A 26225-nucleotide genomic window follows, 5' to 3' on the forward strand; every position below is an offset into this window, starting at 1 on the left:
TGAATTAAATTTAGCTCATTGTTCTGATTGAGCTTCAGTAACTTTGATAGAAAATTCATATTTATGTTAAAATAAATTTTCTAAGGGACCATCCAATCAGATCCTTGGAGAGGAGAAATCCACCAAGGTGAACCAGAAATACTGGACGTAGGTAATTGACCATAAACCAAAAAATGAGATAGATTTTTAAAAATTTGCATAGGATTGTGCCCATGATAGAAAAACATTTGGTTCACATGTAAAAATCCAAGAAATCAAGATCCGGCCTGGCATCTCGGAATAACTATCTGCTTCTGATGCCCTCATCTCTTCCTGCTATGGGTATGGTTTTTTTTCTGTTTGAGTATTGTGTCAAGGTGAGTTTGAGGTTAGCAATCCTCTCTATAGACTAGTCCAGTGCCAGGGCCCTTTTTAAATGGGAAATATGAATCTAAGAGTCAATTCCCTTTAGTCTTGTTGTGCATGAGCTACTTAAGAGTACCTGATAAGGGTCTTTCCATCTAAGCTGAAGAGAGTCCTTTAAATGATGTCTTTTCCAGTATATATTCTTCTGGTTGTAGTCATAGGGTATCCGATCTTTATCCAAACATAGATTACTGTGATAAACTTCAGAAACAAGCTAAAAATGTTCTTTGAACAAGTGACTTAAACTTTTGTGATAATGTAACATAGCAACAGGAGCCATCTAGGAAGTGAGTTTCAGGCAGTAAATACCAAAACCTTATAGATAATTAATAGCACAAGAACTTGATATCTATAAACATATTTTACTGAAACATATTTTCTCTAAAGTCATCCTCATTTCCACCAAATATAGTCAAACTAAGACTAACTTGTTTGCAAAATAAGTCTGGTTTCAATAAACTTGGCCTAATTATTTACATAAGTGTACCAAGAATAGCAGTTGATTACATAGACTCTTTTAAATTTGTTTTTTTGAAGCTTGTCTTAAACAGTCCCTGACTGAACTTTATTAAGGCTTCTCAAGGCCATGATAATTATGCCTAGGACTTGCCATCAGATTTACCTGTATAGGTTTGGGTGAATTCCTCTTTTCTCAAGGTCCCCAAAATATCTTGAGGGTCCTTTCTTATTCACCTGATAAGGATGCTGGGAACCCTGCAAATAAGGTACTAGGCTGTTTCTCTAAGGGGCTTTATGGCTCCATAAAGTCCATCTTAGTTCTTTAAAGCTGACTTCTTATATCCGATTCTATGTATATTCTCAACTAAGGCATTCCAGTCAAAGCTATGTTAATATAACCAGTGTTGCCATTATACCCTGTCAAATGGAGAAGAGATTTTTATTGAACTTATGCAAATAACTGTATTTCCATGAAAATAAGAATAAGGAGTTTCCACTTCCAGAGAGATCAGGAAGAGAGAAAAAGATAAATGTTTCAATTCTGCTTACAAAGGTATAATTTATCAAATTGTTGTTAGTCATAGTATAAGAGGAAAGATTTCCTTATATCAAGAAAACAAAGATAAACAGTAATATTTTAGACAAAAAGTCATAAAAATTATAACCATATTCATCAGTTCATTCAGTCATATGCAATTAAGTTTTGTTGATCTTGATCTCCTGTTAACAATTTTATGAAGTCATCAGATTTTTCATTAGAATTCTTTAATTTCATACCCAGTTCAGCAGTATAATCTGAAAGCTATCAGAAACCTGTAATTGTCAAAAAAAAAAAAAAAGTCCTTCTGTGACTCTTCTTGAGGATGAAAAATTTTAATTAAAGCAACAGAGTAAAATAATAACTATCTGTACATGACAAAAGACTTAAAATGGCATGGTTAAAGATATGATTACAATTGACAAAGAAATTTGGTTATTTCTGTTACACACAACATTTTAAGATAATTCGACTATGATAACATTATAGTAGGACATCTGAATTTTAGGAGTTTCCTAGAACTTCTAGAATATTTATATTGATAATATTTACTCATACAATATTACCTAAGGTTTATCATCATTTATTTAACAATGTTAATCATGTAATTTAATATACCAAATAAACCTAATTAGTTTAATATCTTTCTTTGAGATGTTTCAGGGTCCCTCGGAAGACATGCCAACATTAGCTAGAGGTCATAACAGAGAGAAATTCAAATTCTAGTTTTGCACCAGCTTATTTTTAACATTAGAATTCTTTCAGCCAATTAAGTTCATTTTAATCTTTGCCAGCCCTGGTCATACATCAAATTCTTTCTCAGGGTTTCTTTTCATAAGCCTGTAATTTGCCTTTTTTCTTCCAGATTGTGTCCTATGCTTTCCCTTGCTCTTTTTTTCTTTTTCTCTTAACCTCTCTTTAGGACAAAATTACTTTGTTTTCCCTTAACAGAATGCATTTCCTTTTCATTTACCCTTTTAAAAAGTTTTCTTGCATACAAAGATGTTTTATTTATTTTAGTGGTTCTAATTACACATATTAATCAGAATTCTCAACCCTTAAAAACCCCAATCTCTAGCGAAAACCAGGAAGTCAGCAGTTATGAACTGTTTGTCACATGAGCATGCCTGATTGGCAAACTTATGAACATATTCCATTACCTCTAGAAACACATTTTTTCAGTGTAATTTTTCCTTAGTGTGGTATAAGACATGTGACCAATAAACCAAACATCTTTAGGTTTGTTTTTTTTTTTAATAGGAAGACAATAGTAGATAAATTTAGACTTGCTTAGCAATTAATTTCCCAGTATTTTCTATTATTTGGAAATGATCTAGACATTCAATGAATTCCCATCATTTAACTTAGTAAAACTCTAAAATTTCAAGTTACTGAAAGATCTGGAGAAACTATTTTTAAGTAGACATACAATAAGACATAATTGTTCTTAAAGCATTCACCTAAAAAAGTCTTAGCCCATTTGGATCTATATTTCTTTACGAAAATATCATTAGTTTTCTTACAAATTTTGTTAGAGATAACGTGATCTTATTTGACATTTAGTAAACAGATACAATAAAAGTTTTACATATAATATTCTTAACTCTAAAGATAGGACTCTTAGTTAAACCAACAAACTTGTTTTTATTGGGTAGAGATTAATCGTAGATCATGTCAACTACAAACTGGCACTTGCCATTGGCACTTGCCATCTACCTCTACAACGATTAAATCAGGAGCTGCTGTAGCTGCTGACTTTCAACACCCCCTGAAAGGTGTTCAGGGTGGAGATCAGGAATGAGGCATTGTGTGCTCTGGGAAAAACAGGTCTTCAGATAGTTAGATATTTTCAGGAGATGATTTTATGAACCAAATTCTTGTATCTCCTCATATCTAGAAAAGCCCTAAAATCCTTCATGGTGACATCTGCTCCTTGTGACTAGCAGTAACCTTCATGAGACTAGCAGAAACCTTCTGCAAAAAAATATGCACTTGATCGCATGTAGCCCCCTTCACCAAAATCATATATATACTGACCTTCCCCATTACCTCTTTGGAGCAGTTTCTCAGAGCTCTCTGAAATGTTGTCTCCCGAGCTTTAGTCCTCATTTTGCCCCAAATAGAACTTCACTCACAGCTCTCACGTTATGCATTTTTTTTTTCAGTCAGCAATCGTGATCGTAAAAAAAAACATTCGGGTTAATTTGTATTGTATTTCTGAGAATGTATATAAGCATTTAATTTTCTTTAAGGCAATTAAATAGTTCTTTAGTACAGTTTAATTTTGATAATACCATCACCAAAGGTAGAAACATATATCTATAATGTACACACAGACATATAAATAGGCACAACCAGAGATCGCATAGCCTCATTTTAAAACTTAAGTCATGAATCGGGTATTACGATATAAAACTTGCTAGTTTATAATAACAGTTGGAATAAGTTAACTCACTTGGGTTTTAAAAGGCTTCTTCCCCCCCCCACCCACACCCCTTTTTTTTTTTTCAATCTCAGAAATTGGAGATAGTCTAGATAAGTGTTTCCTGAGAGGACCTGGTAAAACATTTACATCTCAAAGGCTCAGGGAGATAATTGTAAGCTCCTCCTAGAAGGACTTCTGTTCCCTTTGGGTCAGAATTTTGAAAAGATGTTTTATAAAGCCAGCTTCCTCTAACTGCATATGTAAAAGCCAGTTTTGGAATGTCAAGAGAGTCCCATCTTGACCTTTTTCAGGATGACATTTCCTTCATTTCCCAATTAACTACTTGCATGTATAAGCTCCTTATAAACGTAAACCTGTCAGGGTATGAGTCAGAGGTTTATCTGGCACCACTTTCTTCTGATTTGAAGGCTTTGTTTCCCGTTTTAGTGTTGGTTTGTCAGGATAAAATTACTCTTGAAGACTGGTGGGCTGGTGTGCTGTTTGTGAGCTTCGCTCCTCTAGGTGGCACCCTAGAGTCATCTCAGCGCCTTCACAGGTCTCAGTTTCTCCCCCTGGCTGTATAAAATCTCCATGGAGACTGGAGCACTGGTTGGCCAATGTTATGTGTGCGTCCCAAGAGCAAATTTCTTTAAATTAATGAGTGGGTTACTCACACTGAATGGTGTGAGGGCTGGCCTCTGCCACTCCCATAAATTTCCCAGTTGACTGAGAAAACTGCAACTGGTTGGAAGGAGCTGTGTCCCTAATCTTCGGAGCTGAAAGCTCTCACATGGTATCTTCACTTTTATTCAGACCAACTCTGTTAAGGTATTCAAGAAAGACACCAGGCTAGCCCCCTCCCTAATCACCTAGTCCAGACCACTTGGTGTCTTTCAACTGAGCAACCTCCTGCTGTCTCTCAACGGGGGTAACCCCCTCAGTATCTTTCAAGTGAGCAAACTTTTCCCAGTGTCTTTCGACTTGGTAACCCAGCTACCTCTTCTTGAACCTAAGTTCAAGGAAAACCTACTACTCATGGCAAGGAGTTTAACAACCACCAAATAAAACTCAGAATCAGCAATCAAGATGTGAGATCCAAGACCCAGGAGAGACATACCCAGTTGTCTGGACTCCCTGAGGAAGTGGACAAGCACAAGGGGCCCATGTTGGGACCAAGGCTCCAGATACTTGTAGAGTTCAGGCAAAGGAGAGAAGTCAGCTCTTGGTCCCTTTGTGGTCACCAAAACATTCAACTGAAAGAAAAATGCACAACATGAGAGTTGTGAGTTAAGCTTTATCCAGGGTCTTACTGAGGACTCTAGCACAGGAGACGGCCTCTCAGATAGCTCTGAGGAAGTGCTCCAGAGAGGTAGGGAGGGAAGGCTAGTTTATATGTGATTTTGTTGCTGTTGGGGAATACATGCAGTCAGCATACATCTCAGTAGAAACTTACAGCTAGTCACAAAGAACAGCAATCTCAAGGTAATGATCATAATGCTTTTCTGTGTATGGGAAGATACAAAGTGGGGTTTATTTAAATTCTTCCTGAAATGCATCTAACTATCTAAGGGTCTGTTTGTCCAAGCACAGAACATCCTGTTATTGTCTTTAATTTCCTCTGTGTAACACTGAGGTCACTGTCAGTCAGCAACTTCAATGGGTTCATCTTTGTAGACTTAGATGGAGAGCAAAATACTCTTCACTCTTCTTTTGTTTGCAGTATCATTGGTAGAAAAACACGTAGTGAAAAATCTGCACTTCTCAAGCTTTATTTTTATTGTGATACTAATGCTTGTGTTTTGGTTTTTCCCCTGTAATTTGCTATTAAACTTAATAAGCAATTTCTAACATGAATGATAGTAAAAAGGGATGGGCTTAGACTGTAAAACAATATGATTCTCTAACACAGACACACACACAAGAGCGTACAGACACAAGTACAAGCATCTTCATTGTATAGGGGACCATCTACGGTGTTTATTTTTCTTTTTCCTTTTTTTTAACAAGAAACCTTAATTTAATATCTGGTGTTTTGTGTGTTGTATGCAAACTAGATAATCACAGGTTTCAGATTTAGTGATAGTTAAAGCAGTTGTTTATACAATGCTGTAAATAATCTTTCAAATAGTATGATCTATCTAGGTTATTCATATATATCTATATATTCAAAATAACTGGGTAATTAATACCTATTAAATATTGTAGTTTTGTGTTTCTTTGGAATCAGTTACAAATTTCCCTCTGACTTAAGAGGAAAAAAATGTCTTTAGAGTTGTAGTAGAGATTGATTTTTAAAATATTTTTTAAAGTACTGGCTGGTTCTGAATCCAAGGTTTAATACTGATTATGACTAGAATGTAATCAAAGTTAAGGACCGCTGGTAATTTGTTTCTTATTGTGAAAACCATCTCTACATTAACTAACTTGCTCAAAGCCTTCTTCAAACAGGGATGCCATGTAATTAAGAAGGATATCACAAATATAGAGACAGCATATATTTGTACAAAATATTTGTTCTGCCAGTAACTTTTGGTTACTTTGTACAGGAACATTTTATTATTTATTCCTAATCTCTCTCTCTCTCTCTCATTTCTTCCTTCCTTTTTTTTTTTCCTTTTTTTAAAAAACTTTGCTCAATTATTCAAGGAACAATTCTTGTTTACCATTTATGTGTGCTAGGCCTTGAGGACACTGTAAGGGGATAGACATGACCCTAATTTAAGAGCTTCCAGTCTAATGAGAGATAGAGTTTTGCTACAGACAGTTACAACACAGTATAGTACCTGCTACAATAGCTGTTATATAGGGTGCTGTATTAGTTTTTTATTATTGCTTCTTTAACAAATTGCCACAAATTTGATAGCTTAAAACAACAAATTTATTCTCTTACAGTTCTATAGGTCTGAAGTCAGGCATAGATTTTACGGGGCTATAAGCAAGATGTTGGCAGGGTAGCATTTTTTTCTGGAAGGTTTAGAGGAAAATGTTTTCTTTTCCAGCTTCTAGGCGCTGCTTATATTCCTTGGCTCATGTCTCCCTTCCTCCAAAGTCTTGAAATTCAGAAACATTACATCTGTTTGATCATTCTTTCATAGTTATTTTGCCTCTGATTCTTTACTCAGCCAGGAAACGTTCTCTGAATTTAAGATCATGTGATTATGTTGAACCCAGTAAGATAATCTCATTATCCCAAGATCCACAAGCTTAGTCACATCTACAAAGTTCATTTTGCCATCTAAAGTAGCATGTTCACATGTTCCAGGGATTAGGATGTAAAAAATTCTTGCAGACCCATCGTTCTGCCTACCACGTGCTACCCAAGTACATGAGAACACCTCTTCTAGAACTGAGATGAAGAGTGTATTCAAGGATGACTTTCTGGAGGGAGTGATCTATCAGTGTGGACCTAAAGGACAAATAGTCATTAGCTAGGAAATGGCAGGAAGGTAGAACTGGTGACAGTTTCTGGAGTAGAACATGCAAAGGCCAGCAGTTAAATGAGTAGCTTCTAGGAACTAAAAAACGCTCAGTATTGCTTATAACATGCCAGAGGCAGAGTGGTGCAACACAGTCGGAGGCAAACACTAATAGACCCAGATCCTATGGAACCTTGATGACGAAGGTGAGGAGTCTAGACTTCATTCCATGAGCTGTGGTAAGTCACTGGAGAGTGTTAAATAGATGAATAATGTGATCAGATTTCCAGGTTTGTAAGTTGGTCCTGGCTGCAGTGCAGGGAATAGATTGAAGGAAGTGAGTTATGGTGGCAGTAAGATCTTGGAAGGTGCCATTATAGTGATTTAAGCTGGGGATTTGGAGGAGTGCTAAATATGGGTGGTATCAGTCAGAATGGATACAGCAGACTGATTCAGAGATATTTAGGTATTTGAAATGATAGACCTTTGTCGTTAAACAGATACAGGTAGCACAACAGAATGATTCAAATGTGACACTCCAGGTTTTGACTCGGTCATATTGGTAGAACTGGGAAATGCAGGAGAAAGAACGGTTGTGATGGTCAGAAGGTGAATGTAGGTTTTGCCAGGTTGAGTTTGACTGGTTCTTTAGGTGTAGATTTCCAGTCTGTGGCTCAGAAGCTTGAATAAGAAATCTGGGCTGAAGATAATAATTAGGGATTTAAAGGTTATAGATGATTATTTAAACTCTGAGTGGTGAAGACGTAGGATCAGAAAAGAGAATCTAGGGCAGTGCCCTGAGGAAACCTATCAGTTAAGAGAGGTACAGAGGGAGAAGAATTCAACAAACAAACAAAAAGGTGTACCCAGAGAGATGGTGAGGGTGTGGAGTAGGGGTGAGGGACATAAAGGTAAGGTGTGATGAAACTTGGAAAAGATATTTCAAGAATGATGGCATAGTCAACACTCAGAACTATTGTTGAATGATCAGGTCTGAAAGATAAGATGTAAAAGATAGTTCATGACTTTATTACTTTGGCAAGAGTAAGTACTTCTTAGGAATAGGTAGACTCAAAATCTAGGGTTAAGTGTGTTGAGAATAGAATGGAAATATAAGAGATGGAGACAACGGTACTTTGTGGACATTCAAAAAGCACCAGAGACTTGGGTTACACGTTAAATGCTGATAAGAAGGCACCAATCCTCCTCACCCATTGATGTATCTCTCATGCAGTAAATTCTCACAGTGGTGATAGATGCTCTGCTCCTCACATTTATTCTCAGGAAGTGCCCCTAATGGTAGAGGCAAGTGAATCCTTCCTCCCAGAGGGACAGTGGTGTGGCCGAAGCTTCTACAAGATCATTTCAGGTCCGACAGGAATCCTTATTTATTGTGGCCATAAGCATCACAGAAGGCATAAAGCCAATCGTCCAGGTGACAACTGTAGAATTGCTGTGTGTAAAGTAAACTAACTGACAATAAGAAAGTAGTCTGTGCATCAGCTTATTGCAAGCATTTCCAAAACAGCCATGAAGACTGGAGATAAACTAATAAAGCTGCCTATTTTTTTTTTTTTATATATAACCAGCCAAGACTCTCACTAATGACCCATTAATAAGGAAACAAAGTGAAATTATTAGATCTAGGAAAACTTTTAAAAATCTAGAGGAAGTGTGTTGGTAGCAAAGTTGAGTCAAGTTACAGGCCATCTTGGAATCCATTAAACATGATGATCAAGTACTCACAGCTTTGAAAAATGACTCTGCCTTGTCATTACTCAAAGTTGGGATTACACCTAAAAGGTCCGTCAGAGTCAACTGGTAAGGTAAGGTCATATTCTAAAATACATAACCTAAAAAGGTCTCTCAAAGTGCAAGTCATACCTTTTTCTCAGATTAAATTTTCCAAAATGAATTGAGCATTTATTTCAATCCATTGTTTCTGTCAGCATTTGTGAGCTGCCTGATAAGAGGAACCAAAATAAGTTCCAGTTTGTCCACCACACACCAAGTGACACCCAGGCTCACTCCAGGGCCATTGTCTGGGAGGATATCATTTTGTTCCTTGAATAAATAAACTGCTTTTAAACAGTTACTTGAAAAAAAGGGAAGGACTTAATACTTACACCATTTTGTTCATTTCCCTGGTAACCATTAGTTTCATGGAAAATGGAGACAAGGTAATCTCTCTGTTTTTTATCAACAAATTATAGGGAAACCAATATTAAATACATCAAGGACTTTTCTATCTGTTGAGCCACTGTAGCAAACATCTTCTAAGTATTTTTTGCCTCTCTCCAACATGAGACCTCTTTTTTTCAAATTAACTTAAATTTCACAGTTGCTGTGGGAATTGCTTTCATTGTCCTAGGATTTCCTTCTGTGTTTAAAAAAAAAAAAGAGTGTAAAAAAGAAAGGCTTTATTTTATTTAAGACTTAATAGTCTAAGAGCTTTTAAATAAAATGTGAGCAACTTATAACAAAACAGCAGATGTGAAATTAATACATCAATGTCTCTCATTGGAACAGGGAAAAGCAGGAAGAAGGAGAAATGCCAGGATGCTGACCTGTACCCTCTAGTGGAAACAGAACCATGTCCTTGTGATGTGTTTACATCTCATCCTTACGGAAATTGGTCAGATTGCATTCTTCCTGAAGGCAGAAGGGAGCCTCAGAGAGGATTGCGGGTACAAGGAGACAGCAAAGAATGTGGAGAAGGCATGCGTTTTCGAGCAATAGCCTGCTCTGATAAAAATGGAAGACCTGTTGACCCCACCCTCTGCAACAGCTCTGGTAAGGAGATGGGTGAGGAGTAACAGATGAGAACATTGACATACAGCCTAGGAGGGGCATCCCAGGTCTAGAATTGGTAGCCTAGTTCCTTAGTAATTACTTCAGTTCTTCTTTGTCAAAAACACACCACCTCTCATAAAATATGGACATATGAAATGCACATATCCATATCACACTGATTATCTGGAATGTGATCGTTTGGGATCTTTGACTCACCTCACTCTATACTTCACCTCTGGCCACTTGTTTCCTGGCGGTGAGCTCAGCTGCTCTTCCTCTAAGAAAGCCAAAGCCCAATGCAAATGAATATATTTTACAGTGTTTATTGGTACTCTGATCATATATATAGAAGGCATCAGTCCTTGAATTTCTTATAAGGACGTTGACAAAATACCAATGAAAACGTTAATTGGAAGTCAATGAAAAAGTTAATAAACATAAATGTTTTATGGTACAATGTGTAAGTATACCCAAATTTATAGACTAAAACTGTAGAAAAGGAATTAGGCAATCTGGCAGAATTTTTGAGTTGTTAATCAAGGAGAAGACTGTCTTTTTTATTTATTTATTTTTGAACGTTGGGATAATTTAAAAGATATGGGGAACAGAGAAAGGAATGATGATTAAATACAGCTGGGGTAAACATTGATGGAAGAGGCTGAGACTAATGATTACAATGGAGCTTATGAATTTCCTGCTCTATTTTTTGGTTTTTAATTACCTTAAGAAACTGAAGTTAGGGATTTTACAGAAGGTATGGATAGAGAGAATTTATGTTGGAATGGCAAACTCTAAAAAAAAAATGATAGATTTTTGTCTCTGTCATCAAGGTCTTATATTCTAATAAGCTTCCTAATAATACCAGAAATAGCAAATTGAATTCACTTTTAGCACACAAGTAAATCATAGTTCATCCTTATTTATTTCCAATGTGTCAGCTCGTTTTAGTTAGGATACACCTGGATCATTATAGGAATGCAATTTAAGGTTTAACGATTTCTAATTAGTGTCATCATTGCTCTGCTTCCTAGGTTAGTCTACAGAATTGCATTCAGTGATTTTACTTTCAGAAACATTAAACACATCACAAGCAAGTAATGGACCCATTTTACAGAGGCCAAAGTTGGTTTGCTCTGGTCTTTGTTTTTCACCTTTAATATACATAATGGTTTATTTTTAAATTTTTTTCTTGAAATATATTTGACATATACACCTTGAATTTATGCAATGCTATAACATATTAGTTCAAGACATTTATAGGTTGTAATATGATTGTAATTGTAGTGATAATTAATACCTATAACTTTATATAGTTATCATTTCTTTTTAGTGATTGGAATAATCTAGTCTCAGCAGGTTTGATTATAATACAATATTGTTGTCCGTATTCACTGTATTGTGCATTAGATCTCTAGGACTTATCTACTACTCATTCCAAGTTTGTACCATTAAACAAACTATTCTATCCCTGTCTATCCCTCTGTTCCCATCCCCTGGAAACCACCATTTTACTCTGCTTTTATGAGTTTGGCTTTTTTAGATTCCATGTATAAGGGATATAACACGGTATTTTTCTTTCTCTGTCTGACTCATCTCACTTAGTGTAATATCCTCAAGGTCCATTCAGATTGTCACAAATGGAGGATGTTTTTCTCATGGCTGAATAATAGTCTATTATGTATATACACTACAAATTCTTAATCCATTCATCTGTTTATGGGTGCATAGATTGTTTCTAAATCTCGGCTGTTGTGGATAGTGCTGTAATATACGTGGGAGTGCATACATCTCTTTGATATCCTGTTTTTATTTCCTGTGGGTATATACCCAGAAGTGAAATTGTTGGATCATATGGTAGTTCTATTAATTTTTTAAGGAACCTCTATATTGTTTTACATAGTAGCTGCACCAATTTACATTTTCACCAACAGTGTGCAAGTATTCCCTTTCTCTACATCCTCATTAACACTTATTATCTCTTGTCTTCTTGTTGCTATTCTAAAAGGCGTCAAGAGATAGCACATAGGGTTTTGATTTGCATTTCCCTGATGATTAGTGATGTTGAGGATCTTTTCATGTACCTCTTGGCCATTTGGTTGTTTTCTTTGGAAAAAGTCTATTTAGGTTCTCTGCCTAGTGTTTAACTGGGTTGTTTGTTTTTTGTTATTAAGTTGTGTAAGATTCTTTATATATTTTTGGATATTAACCCCTTATCCAATATATGGTTTGCAAATTTCCTCCCATTCCGTAGGTTGCCTTTTCATTATGTTAGTTGTTTCTGTTTCTGTGCAAAATCTTCTAAGTTTGTTGTGATTCTATTTGTTGACTTTTACTTTTATTGTTTATGCTTTTGGTGTCATATCCAGAAAATCATTGTCAAGACCACTATTGAGGAGCTTCTTTTCTACATTTTCTTCTAGGAGTTTTATGGTATCAGGTCTTATGTTTAAGTCTTTTATCCATTTCAAGTTAATATTTGTGAGTTGCATAAGATAACGGTCTAATTTCATTGTTTTACATGTGTTTATCAGATTTCCCAGCACCATTTTTTTTAACATCTTTATGAGAGTATAATTGCTTTACAATGGTGTGTCAGTTTCTGCTTTATAACAAAGTGAATCAGTTATACATATACATATGTCCCCATATCTCTTCCCTCTTGCATCTCCCTCCCTCCCACCCTCCCTATCCCACACTGCTAGGTGGTCACAAAGCACCGAGCTGATCTCCCTGTGCTATGTGCCCAGCACCATTTTTTGAAGAGACGATCACTTCTCCATCAGGTGGTCCTGGCTCCCTTACCAAATATTAGTTAACTGAATATGTGGGGGTTTACTTCTGGGCTCTCTAATCTAGTCCATTTGTCTGTGTCTATTTTTATGCTTGTATCATATTTTAATTACTGTAGCTTTGTAGTATAGTTTAAAATCAGGAAGTGTGATACCTCCAGTTTTGTTCTTTCTCAGGATTTATTTGGCTATTTTGGGTTCTTTGTGGTTCCTTAAAAATTTCAGGATTTTTTTTTTTTCTATTTTTGTGAAGAATGCCACTGGAATTTTGATAGAGATTGTGTTGAATCTATATATGATTTTGGGTAGTATGGACATTTTAACAATATTCTTATCCATGAGTAAAGGATGTCTTTCCATTTCTTATGCCTTCTTCAATGAAGTCATAACTTTCATTGTACAAATCTTTCACTTCCTCAGTTACATTTATTCCTAGATATTTTATTGTTTTTGATGCTATTGTGAATGGGATAATTTTCTTTATTTTTCAGATGTTTCATTATTAGCGAATAGAAACAACACTGATTTCTTTATTTTGATTTTTATATCCTCCAACTTTACTGAAATCGTTGATTAGTTCCAACAGTTTTTAGTTGAATCTTTGCAATTATCTATATACAAAATAATATCATCTGCACATAGCGACAGCTGTACTTCTTCCATTCTGATTTGGGTATCTTTTATTTCTTTGTTTTGCCTAATTGCTCTAGCTAGACTTCTGATACTATATTGAATAAGAATGGTAAGAGTAGGCAACCATGTCTTGTTCCTAATCTTAGAGGACAAGCTTTCAATTTTTTTACTGAGTATAACGTTAGCTCTGGGTTTGTCATAGATGGCTTTTGTTATGTTGAGGTATGTTCCTTCTATACACAATCTTTTGAGTTTTTTTTTTTAATAAATTTATTTATTTGTTTATTTTTGGCTGTGTTGGATCTTCGCTGCTGCACGCGGGCTTTCTCTGGTTGTGGCAAGCGGGGGCTACTTTTCATTGCAGTGCGCAGGCTTCTCATTGCAGTGGCTTCTCTTGTTGCGGAGCACGAGCTCTTGGCACACAGGCTCAATAGTTGTGGCTCGTGGGCTCTAGAGTGCAGACTCAGTAGTTGTGGCGCACAGGCTTAGCTGCTCTGCGGCATGTGGGAGGGATCTTCCCGGACCAGGGCTTGAACCTGTATCCCCTGCACTGGCAGGCGGATTTTTAACCACTGCATCACCAGGGAAGTACCTCTTTTGAGGTTTTTATCATGGAAGGATGTCGTATTTTGTCAAATCCTTTTCTGTACCTACTGTGATGATCATGTGATTATTTTCTTTCATTCTATTAATGTGATGTAATACACTTATCAGTTTGAACCATCTTTGCATCCCAGGCTCATGGTGTATAATCCTTGTAGTGTGCTCAATTCAGTTTGCTAATATTTTGTTGAAAAATTTTGCATCTATATTCATTAGTAACATTGGTCTATAGTTTTCTTATAGTGGCTATATCTGGCTTTGGTATTAGGGTAATACTGGCCTTGTAGAATGAGTTAGGAAGTGTTCCCTCCTCTTCAATTTTTTAGAAGAGTTTGGGAAGGATTGGCATTAATTATTCTTTAAATGTTTGGTAGAATTCACATGTGAAACCGTCTAGTCCTGTGGTTTTCTGTATTGGGAGATTTTTGGTTACTGTTTCAGTCTCCTTCCTCATTATCAGTCTGTTCAGATTTTCTATTCTTCCAGATTCAGTCTTGGTAGGTTATATGTTTCTAGAAATTTATCTATTTCTTGTAGGTTATCTAATTTGTTGGCATGTAGCTGGTCATAGTACTCTCATTTCTGTAGTATCAGTTGTAGTGTCTTCTCTTTTGTTTCTAATTTTGAGTCTTCTGTTGTTTTCTTAGTCTAGCTAAAGGTTTGTCAACTTTATCTTTTTGAAAATCCAGCTCTTAATTTCATTGATTCTTTCTATTGTTTTTCTGGTCTCTATTTCATTTGTTTTCTCTCCAATCTGTATTTCCTTTCTTCTGCTAACTTTGGGCTTAATTTGTCCTTCTGGGTACTGGAGGTGTAAAGTTATTTACTTGAGATCTTTCTAATTTCTTAATGCATCCATTTATCACTATAAACTTTCCTCTCAGAACTGCTTTTTTTGCAGCATCCCCTAGGATTTGATATGTTTTCTCTCCATTTTCATTTGCTTCAAGATATTTTTTTTTTCCTTTTTGATTCTTTGATCCATTGGTTTTCAGAAGTGTATTGTTTGGTTTCCACATATTTGTAGATTTTCCAGCTTTCTTCTTGTTGATTTCTAGTTTTATACCACTGTGGTCAGAAAAGATAATATTTCAGTCTCCTCAAATTAGCTAAGATTTATCTTGGTCCTATCATGATCTAATATCCTGTATGCACGTGAGAAGAATGTACATTATGCTGCTGTTGGTTGGAATGTTCTATATATGTCTGTTAAGTCCATTTGGTCTAAAGTATGGTTCAAGTCCCACATTTCCGTGTTGATATTCTGTCTGGATGATCTATCCACTGCTGACACTGAGGTTTTGAAGTCTCCTACTATTACTGTATTGTTGTATATTTCTCCCTTCATATCTGTTAGTATTTGCTTAATATATTTAGGTGCTCCAATGTTGGGTGTGTATATATTCATGATTGTTATATCTTCTATGTATATTGACCCCTTTATCATTATAAAATGACCTTCTTTGTGCCTTGTTACAGTTTTTGGCTTGTTACAGTTTTTGTGGCTTGTTACAGTTTTTGGCTTGTTACAGTTTTTGGCTTGAAAGAAAGTATGGCTATGCCCACTTTCTTTTGGTTTCCACTTGCATGGAATATCTGCTGTCTCCACTTTGAGCCTCTGTGTGTTTTTAGAACTGAAAGAAGTTTCTTGTAGGCAGCATATAGTTGGATCTTGTTTTTCTGTTTTGGTTTTTTTGTGTTTGTGTGTTTGTTTTCTGTATGTTTGTTTTCACTGTTGTTGTTTTTTTATCTGCCCAGCCACCCTTTGCCTTTTGATTGGTGACTTCAGTCCATTTACGTTTTGAGTGATTATTGATATGTAAGGGCTTACTACTGCCATCTTATTGTCTGCCTTCTGGTTGTTTCGTATGTTCATTATTTCTTCCCCCTGTTTCTCCCTACCTTTGTAAAGCAGTGGTTTTCCATAGTGGTATGCTCTGTCTCCCCATTTTTATGTTTTGTGAATCTACTCTAGATTTTTGCTTTGTGGTTATCACCTCCTCTATGAAAGAGGTCACCACTGTCTACCTCTTCTGCCAGAGAGGTAGCCAGTGCTGCTTCCAAAAGCCCAGCCGCTTGTTGTTCATCTGTGGGGAGGCGAGGCCACCTTGGAAATTTTCTACCTCTCCTCTGCTTCCAAACTCTTCTCTTTCTCACTCCAGTGGCATTCTGGAATCTCCCTTTAGGCAGGCTGGACTTCCAATCATTCTCTTCTCCATGGTTATCGGCCCGGTTTTGCACTCTCCATGTTCTTTCTTTTCTAATCTCAGTGAGTGGGACTGGGGCCAGTTTGCCAACTCCCTTGTATCAGCAACCCTCACTGAGATCCCCCTTGTTTATTTTTGGATGCACAGGTGGACTAGAAACCTCCACATCCCTTTGTGAAATACGCAGAGGCACTTTTTTTTTGGTAATAGATGTCTAATTAGTTGTTACAAAGAGGAAAGAGAAGAGAAGAGAGAAGAGAGACATCATCATGATGCTGATGTCACCTACATATTGGTTTATTAGTCATTTGATCAAAACCTGTATACTGATCACCTGCTATGTACCTAGTCTTCTTCTATGATTTGGGTATACAGTTATGGGGAAATCAGGGACTTGTGCAGCTTATTGTCTAGTGGAGGATAGAAAAAAAAATTAATAAAAGAAGTTTCAAGTCTTGATTAGCCCTTAAGATGCTGAACAGAAAATCTTGAGACTTTAGGGAGGTCCTCACTAAAGTGACATACATTTGAGATGTGAAGAGATGACAACCATGTGAAAAGTACATACAAGTTAATTTCAGTTAGTGAGATAAGCATGTCCAGAGGATATAAGGCAGAAAAGAAGTACCGGCAGAAAAACACAAAGGAAGCCCTCAGGAATGAGGAGAGTTGTTTTGAAATGCTGTGGAAGAAGTAGGCAGAATCTTGTGGGATAAAGCAAGGAGTCTGGATATAATTCAAGTGAAGTCGTCAGGTGGGAAGAGTGGTAGATGATGTGATCCAAGTTAGATGTTTAAAAAAATTACTTTTGACTAGTGTGTATAGATTGGCTTCAATGAAGCAAGGATGCCATTGGGAGACTATTGCAATAGTCAATATAAGACATGATTTTAGGTAAGACTTAGGATGGCAGTCATAGAGCAAATATAGTGTTAAGATAAAATTCAAAGATAGAATTAAGATTATTCGAAATGCCAGTCATCTTTTTAAAAATATATTATCTATCATTCATCTCTAATTTTTCAAGGGTTTATATGTGTGTATGTGGTGTTTAATTTAGAAATAATCATTTCAGGTTAGAAAAGAACATATCCTCAAGGAAGAGGAGGCATTGAAAATGGAACCAATTTACAGAGCAATAGCAAAAGCTGTTAGAGAATCTAAAAGATTTTCACTGAATGAAAACAGTGCATTGATCAAGATTTACCAGAGACTTGTAACTTTTATGATATTTGTGTTGATATTTTTACATTACATTTTTCAAAAAAAAGATTTTTAAAAACAGTAAATGAAAATACTTCCAATGGGTCACTTCTAAGGATAAGAGACATATCCATCTATCAAGGGAAAAGAAAACATTTAATGGTCACTAATAGACATTTTTTTTAATATCCATGAGTATTAACTCACTATTAAGAATTCTGTTTTCATCCCAGACAAACTGAAGCAGAGAGCAGTGACCTCAATCTGGCTTTCCTAATAAGAACAGTAAATGCTTTGCCCTTTTAAACTCCAACATAGGTTTGTCTTCCATCTGCATTTGGAAGACACAAATGGGGTTCCCCAAGATAAAATCAGAGAAATTTCCTCATAAGGATAATTATTCCTCATGCTGAGGTGTCCTAGGTAGCCCCTGCTGGTACATATAGCTGTGGGCAACACAGTTCACTAAATTCTGAATTATCTATGCCGATGGATTTCATGGAAGATTCAAACCACAGATAATACTAGCCAGGTCTCTTTGTCTTTAGGAATATCACTGAGGAGACCAGTAGTAAAATTATGCTTCATTAAAAAAACAAACAAACAAACAAACAAAAAAACTTCAGAGTGGAATTTGTATCTATATCATGTCAGCAATTGTTTGCTCCTACTGCATTCCATCACTGCCTAATATTAAAGTGTTGCATGTAGTTCCCAACTGTGTGTGACAACAGGGCAGATGTTGACTCTGATTACCTAATTCAGTCAACAGAATAGCATGTGCCAAAATAAAGATACTTGAGGTGAATTACTTCCAACTATGTCTCTTATCCTAGTGATTTTTTTAGACAAAGAATAGGACATAAAAGCACCCCACACCTCAGCACACTTCATTCTTCTCTCTCCCTTTCCCTGCCTTCATCCCTCCCTTCACTGCGGTCTCTGCTCATAACAAGTCTTTGCCTAACTCCTCTAATAAAGCAATCTACCTTATCACCTCCTATTCCCCTTACCAGTTTTCATCTTTCTTCATGGTACTTAATCACCAACTAAAATATTATGCATTTACATTTTAAAAATACTTACTGTCTCTCTCCTATGATTGGATAGTAAAATTCCAAGAAAGAACTGCTTTTTAGGGTTTTTTTTTCCAACTGTATCCATGGCACCTAGAATGGTACCTGAAAGTTAGTAGGTATTTAAAATGTATTTTTGAATACATGACTGTACCATCAGGTCTTAATAATTGTGCCTCCTAAGCATTTCTCAAACTTTTCCTTTTCTCTTGCGATCTACTACACCCAGTGGCAGATGTTACAATCTTGTTTTAACCCCTGATATTTATTATGCCAAGAGCCATCAGCCATCACACGAAAAGGCAAATATGGCCATGCCAGTGCTCTGCTGGCAGTTTCTCCCGGTCTCTTCTTCACATACCAGCTCCTTGACAGGACATCAAAGGAATTCCATGACTATGCACTCTGCCTGGCACGCTCTTTATCCTCCTTTCGTGAGATTCCTCCTTCTTTGGGATGAGACCAAGTGATGCCTAGTCCAGGAAGCATTTTTCCTACTTCCTATCCCAGGGTGCGTGAGGGGATCATCCTTGAGGATTCCCTTGAGTCCTATTCTTTTCTTTATCAATCTATTTAGTTTTATTTTTTTAAATCCCCATGTATATTTCTATTTCTCTTACTAACCTGATTGTTTGTTAAATCAGGCTCATTTCAGTTCAGGTGTACTGAATCGGGTTCATTTCTCCCTCCCCAGTGCCTAACACAGGGTCTGGCCCATCACAGGCTCTGAGTATGTGTTGGCTGAATGAATGAAAAGATGAGTTTAGATATGAAAAGAGTCAACATGATCTCAGGTTCAAGCGGTGGCTTGAATCGAGATCTTAGTTCTCTGCCCAGGAATTGGACCTCGGTAGTCTGGATGAAAACCAGGAATCCAAGTCACTAGACCACCAGAGGCTAGAGGCTAGAAGCAAAGTTCCCCTGGCTTTTGCCCCCACTGAAAAATGCATTTCTCAAGGAGGCAAAAACTGTAAAAACAGGAACAAAGTTTATTATTAGAAACACAGAACAAGAAGTGGGAGAGCACGCAGAGAAACAGTTTATTTAAGATAAAAGCAAGGCAGAGATACACACCCGGAGAGAAAAGGGTGTGGGCATCCCCCCTAATGAGGAGGAGCGCAGTAAAGAGGCAGTTAAGTCATTTATATAGGGCGCCTCTTACAGGTCTTTGTTTACCTTTGGCCAATTATCTTGTTTCTTTTTCCACACCTGACCTGCCCTAGGATCCTTCCCAAGATGTGTGCACAACTTTTTTCCAAGATAGAGTCTAGCCCACAACCTATGGGAGGGTTGGCATTACCTATTATGGGGTGGTGCCCTCCCCTTTTTGACCCCCAAGAGCCTTTCTGCACATGTGTAGTTGGGGAGGTCTCCTTGACCTTAAGAATGAGAAATATGTGGTCTCTTTATCTTTTATCTGGGCAGGACTCAGCTCCTCTCTGCCCCTGCCATTACTGTTACCGGGAAGTGTTCACCAGAGGCAAAATCCAGCTATTTACCGTGTTCCTGTTGTTCTTTCTTTTTTTTTTTTTAATTTTTTTTTTCTTATTAGTCATCCATTTTTATACACATCAGTGTATACATGTCAATCCCAATCTCACAATTCATCACACCACAACCCCCAACCCCCACGGCTTTCACCCTTTAGTGTCCATACGTTTGTTCTCTACATCTGTATCTCAGTTTCTACCCTGCAAACTGCTTCATCTGTACCATTTTCCAGGTTCCACATATATGCGTTAATATACAATACTTGTTTTTTCTCTTTCTGACTTACTTCACTCTGTATGACAGTCTCTAGATGCATCCACGTCTCTACAAATGACCCAATTTCGTTCCTTCTTATGGCTGAGTAATATTCCATTGTATATATGTGCCAAATCTTCTTTATCCATTCATCTGTCGATGGACACTTAGGTTGCTTCCATGTCCCGGCTATTGTAAATAGAGCTGCAATGAACATTGGGGTGCATGTGTCTTTTTGAATTATGGTTTTCTCTGGGTATATGCCCAGTAGTGGGATTGCTCGGTCATATGGTAATTCTATTTTTAGTTCTTTAAGGAACCTCCATACTGTTCTCCTTAGTGGCTGTATCAATTTACATTCTCACCAACAGTGCAAGAGGGTTCCATTTTCTCCACACCCTCTCCAGCATTTGTTGGTGGTAGATTTTCTGATGATGCCCATTCTAACTGGTGTGAGGTGATACCTCATTGTAGTTTTGATTTGCATTTTTCTAATAATTAGTGATGTTGAGCAGCTTTTCATGTGCTTCTTGGCCATGTGTATGTCCTCTTTGGAGAAATGTCTATTTAGGTCTTCTGCCCATTTTTGGATTAGGTTGTTTGTTTTTTTAATATTGAGCTACATGAGCTGTTTATATATTTTGGAGATTAATCCTTTGTCCGATGATTCATTTGCAAATATTTTCTCCCATTCTGAGGGTTGTCTTTTCGTCTTGTTTATGGTTTCCTTTGCTGAGCAAAAGCTTTTAAGTTTCATTATGTCCCATTTGTTTATTTTTGTTTTTATTTTCATTACTCTAGGAGGTGGATCAAAAAAGATCTTGCTGTGATTTATGTCAAAAAGTGTTCTTCCTATGTTTTCCTCTAAGAGTTTTATAGTGTCCAGTCTTACATTTAGGTCTCTAATCCATTTTCAGTTTATTTTTGTGTATGGTGTTAGGGAGTGTTCTAATTTCATTCTTTTACATGTAGCTGTCCAGTTTTCCCAGCACCACTTATTGAAGAGACTGTGTTTTCTCCATTGTGTATCCTTGCCTCCTTTGTCATAGATTAGTTGACCATAGGTGCGTGGGTTTATCTCTGGGCTTTCTATCCTGTTCCATTGATCTATATTTCTGTTTGTGTGCCAGTACCATATTGTCTTGATTACTGTAGCTTTGTAATATAGTCTGAAGTCAGGGAGTCTGATTCCTCCAGGTCCGTTTTCTTCCCTCAAGACTGCTTTGGCTATTCGGGGTCTTTTGTGTCTCCATACAAATTTTAAGGTTTTTTTGTTCTAGTTCTGTAAAAAATGCCATTGGTAATTTGATAGAGATTGCATTCAGTCGGTAGATTGCTTTGGGTAGTGTAGTCATTTTCACAATATTGATTCTTCCAATCCAAGAACATGGCCTATCTCTCCCTCTCTTGGTATCATCTTTAATTTCTTTCGTCAGTGTCTTACAGTTTTCTGCATATGGGTCTTTTGTCTCCCTAGGTAAGTTTATTCCTAGGTATTTTATTCTTTTTGTTGCAATGGTAAATGGGAGTGTTTCCTTAATTTCTCTTTCAGATTTTTCATCATTAGTGTATAGGAATGCAAGACATTTCTGTACATTAATTTTGTATCCTGCTACTTTACCAAATTCATTGATTAGCTCTAGTACTTTTCTGGTAGCATCTTTAGGATTCTCTATGTATAGTATCATGTCACAGTGACAGTTTTACTTCTTCTTTTCCAATTTGGATTCCTTTTATTTCTTTTTCCTCTCTGATTGCTGTGGCTAGGACTCCCAAAACTATGTTGAATAATAGTGGTGAGAGTGGACATCCTTGTCTTGTTCCTGATCTTAGTGGAAATGCTTTCAGTTTTTCACCATTGAGAATGATGTTGGCTGTGGGTTTGTCATATATGGTCTTTACTGTGTTGAGATAGGTTCCCTCTATGCCCACTTTCTGGAGAGTTTTTATCAGAAATGGGTGTTGAATTTTGTCAAAAGCTTTTTCTGCATTTATTGAGATGATCATATGGTTTTTATTCTTCAATTTGTTAATATGGTGTATCACATTGATTGATTTGCATATATTGAAGAATCCTTGCATCTGTGGGATATATCCCAGTTGATCATGGTGTCTGATGCTTTTAATGTGTTGTTGGATTCTGTTTGCTAGTATTTTGTTGAGGATTTTTGCATCTATATTCATCAGTGATATTGGTCTGTAATTTTCTTTTTTTGTAGTATCTTTGTCTGGTTTTGGTATCAAGGTGATGGTGGCCTCATAGAATGAGTTTGGGAGTGTTCCTTCCTCTGCAATTTTTGGAAGAGTTTGAGAAGGATGGGTTGTTAGCTCTTCTCTAAATGTTTGATAGAATTCACCTGTGAAGCCATCTGGTCCTGGACTTTTGTTTGTTGGAAGATTTTTAATCACAGTTTCAATTTCATTACTTGTGATTGGTCTGTTCATATTTTCTATTTCTTCCTGGTTCAGTCTTGGAAGGTTATCCCTTTCTAAGAATTTGTCCATTTCTTCCAGGTTGTCCATTTTATTGGCATAGAGTTGCTTGTAGTAGTCTCTTAGGATGCTTTGTATTTCTGTGGTGTCTGCTGTAACTTCTCCTTTTTCATTTCTAATTTTACTGATTTGAGTCCTGTCCCTGTTTTTCTTGATGAGTCTGGGTAATGGTTTATCAATTTTGTTTATCTTCTCAAAGAGCCAGCTTTTAGTTTTATTGATCTTTACTGTTGTTTTCTGTGTTTCTATTTCATTTATTTCTGCTCTGATCTTTATGATTTCTTTCCTTCTGCTAACATTGGGTTTTGTTTGGTCTTCTTTCTCTAGTTTCTTTAGGTGTAAGGTTAGATTGTTTATTTGAGATATTTCTTGTTTCTTTAGGTAGGCTTGTATAGCTATAAACTTCCCTCTTAGAACTGCTTTTGCTGCATCCCATAGGTTTCAGATCATCGTGTTTTCATTGTCATTTGTCTCTAGGTATTTTTTGACTTCCTCTTTGATTTCTTCAGTGATCTCTTGGTTATTTAGTAACATATTGTTTAGCCTCCATGTGTTTGTGGTTTTTACATTTTTCTCCCTGTAATTCATTTCTAATCTCATAGCGTTGTGGTCAGAAAAGATGCTTGATATGATTTCAATTTTCTTAAGTTTACTGAGGCTTGATTTGTGACCCAAGATGTGATCTATCCTGGAGAATGTTCTGTGTGCACTTGAGAAGAAAGTGTAATCTGCTGTTTTTGGATGGAATGTCTTATAAATATCAATTAAATCTATCTGGTCTATTGTGTCATTTAAAGCTTGTGTTTCCTTATTAATTTTCTGTTTGGATGATCTGTCCATTGGAGTAAGTGAGGTGTTAAAGTCCCCCACTGTTATTGTGTTACTGTCGATTTCCTCTTTTAGAGCTGTTAGCAGTTGCCTAATGTATTGAGATGCTCCTATGTTGAGTGCATATATATTTATATTTCTTATATCTTCTTCTTGGATTGATCCCTTGATCATTATGTAGTATCCTTCCTTGTCTCTTGTAACATTCTTTATTTTAAAGTCTATTTTATCTGATATGAGTATTGCTACTCCAGCTTTCTTTTGATTTCCGTTTCCATGGAATATCTTTTTCCATCCCCTCACTTTCAGTCTGTATGTGTCCCTAGGTCTGAAGTGGGTCTCTTGTAGACAGCATATATATGGGTCTTGTTTTTGTATCCATTCAGTGAGCCTGTGTCTTTTGGTTGGAGCATTTAATCCATTCATGTTTAAGGTAATTATCGATATGTATGTTCCTATTACCATTTTCTTAATTGTTTTGGGTTGTTTTTGTAGGTTCTCTTAGCTTTTGCTTGTCTGTAAAGCTTTTGATTTCTCCATCAAATCTGAATGAGTTCCTTGCTGGGCAGAGTAATCTTGGTTGTAGGTTCTTCCCTTTCATCACTTTAAGTATATCATGCCACTCCCTTCTGGCCTGTAGAGTTTCTGCTGAGAAATCAGCTGTTAACCTTATGGGAGTTCTCTTGTATGTTATTTGTCATTTTTCCCTTTTTGCTTTCAATAATTTTTCTTTGTCTTTAATTTTTGCCAATTTGATTACACTGTGCCTTGGCATGTTTCTCCTTGCATTTATCCTGTATGGGACTCGCTGCGCTTCCTGGACTTGGGTGGCTATTTCCTTTCCCATGTTAGGGAAGTTTTCGACTATAATCTCTTCAAATATTTTCTCTGGTCCTTTCTCTCTGTCTCCTCTTTCTGGGACCCCTATAATGCGAATGTTGTTGTGTTTAATGTTGTCCCAGAGGTCTCTTAGGCTGTCTTCATTTCTTTTCATTCTTTTGTCTTTATTCTGTTCCGCAGCAGTGAATTCCACCATTCTGTCTTCCAGGTCACTTATCCGTTCTTCTGCCTCAGTTATTCTGCTATTGATTCCTTCTAGTGTATTTTTTATTTCAGTTTTTTTATTGTTCATCTCTGTTTGTTTGTTCTTTAATTCTTCTAGGTCTTTGTTAAACATTTCTTGCATCTTCTCGATCTTTGCCTCCATTCTTTTTCCGAGGTCCTGGATCATCTTCACTATCATTATTCTGAATTCTTTTTCTGGAAGGTTGCCTATCTCCACTTCATTTAGTTGTTTTTCTGGGGTTTTATCTTGTTCCTTCATCTGGTACATAGCCCTCTGCCTTTTCATCTTGTCTATTTTTCTGTGAATGTAATTTTTGTTCCACAGGCTGCAGGATTGTATTTCTTCTTGCCTCTGCTGTCTGCCCTCTGGTGGATGAGGCTCTCTAAGAGGCTTGTGGAAGTTTCCTGATGGGAGGGACTGCTGGTGGGTAGAGCTGACTGTTGCTCTGGTGGGCAGAGCTTAGTAAAACTTAAATCCACTTGTCTGCTGATCAGTGGGGCTGGGTTCCCTCCCTGTTGGTTGTTTGGCCTGAGCTCCAACACTGGAGCCTACCGGGGCTCTTTCATGGGGTAATGGCGGACTCTGGGAAGGCTCATGCCAAGGAGTACTTCCCAGAACTTCTGCTGCCAGTGTCCTTGTCCCTTGGTGAGCCACAGCTGCCCCCGCCTCTACAGGAGACCCTCCAACACTAGCAGGTAGGTCTGGTTCAGTCTCCTATGGGGTCACTGCTCCTTTCCCTGGGTCCTGATGCGCACACTACTTTGTGTGTTCCCTCTAAGAATGGAGTCTCTGTTTCCCCCAGTCGTGCCGAAGTCTTGCAGTCATATTGCATTAGTCTTCAAAGTCTAATTCTCTAGGAATTCCTCCTCCCGTTGCCCGGCCCCCAGGTTGGGAAGCCTGACATGTGGCTCCAAACGTTCACTCCAGTGGGTGGACTTCTGTGGTATAAGTGTTCTCCAGTTTGTGAGTCACCCACCCAGCAGTTACGGGATTTGATTTGATTGTGATAGCGCCCCTCCTACCATCTCATTGTGGCTTCTTCTTTGTCTTTGCATGTGGGGTATCTTTTTTGGTGAGTTCCAGTGTCTTCTTGTCGATGACTGTTCAGCAGTTAGTTGTGATTCTGGTGTTCTTGAAAGAGGGAGTGAGAGCATGTCCTTCTACTCTGCCATCTTGAACCAATCTTCTCCTGTTGTTATTTCTATCTGGAAGCGTAAACAAGATGCTGGCTGTAAATGTCTAACCTGGAGCCCGTCTGCCTCCTGCCTCAAACACGCATGCCCAGATAAAAGTTCTGCATTTTGTGTGTGTGTGTGTGTTAAGAGATGTTTGGGTAGAATAGCTATGTATAATAAACACAGAGCCATAGAGAAGTGGTCAAACACTAGACTATTTGGTTCTCTTTTGTCCTTTATATACAGTTTGGGATTAGAAGAAATGAAATTGCTCTGCAACCAGTGGACAAGGAATGTTTTTGAAAGAATGAAAAAATGCAGAAAAACAATTTTCCTAGGGATCCAGTGATAACTATGTGAATAAAACTTT

The 26225-nt window shown here is 37.1% G+C and overlaps 1 protein-coding gene across 4 annotated transcripts in view; it reads left to right on the forward strand.

Moving 5' to 3' along the window:
• The window catches only part of THSD7B (thrombospondin type 1 domain containing 7B), a 1195438-nt gene that overhangs the window by 941978 nt on the left and 227235 nt on the right, over positions 1 to 26225 (forward strand). For all 4 annotated transcript variants that reach the window (XM_082464904.1, XM_082464907.1, XM_082464905.1 and 1 more), the window contains one exon: positions 9773 to 10036. In XM_082464904.1, the coding sequence (XP_082321030.1) occupies positions 9773 to 10036 (264 nt within the window). The remainder of the gene's footprint in view (positions 1 to 9772; positions 10037 to 26225) is intronic.

The sequence above is a fragment of the Balaenoptera physalus genome (genome assembly GCF_965194825.1).
Source record: "Balaenoptera physalus genome assembly, chromosome: 6".
Lineage (NCBI taxonomy): Eukaryota > Metazoa > Chordata > Mammalia > Artiodactyla > Balaenopteridae > Balaenoptera > Balaenoptera physalus.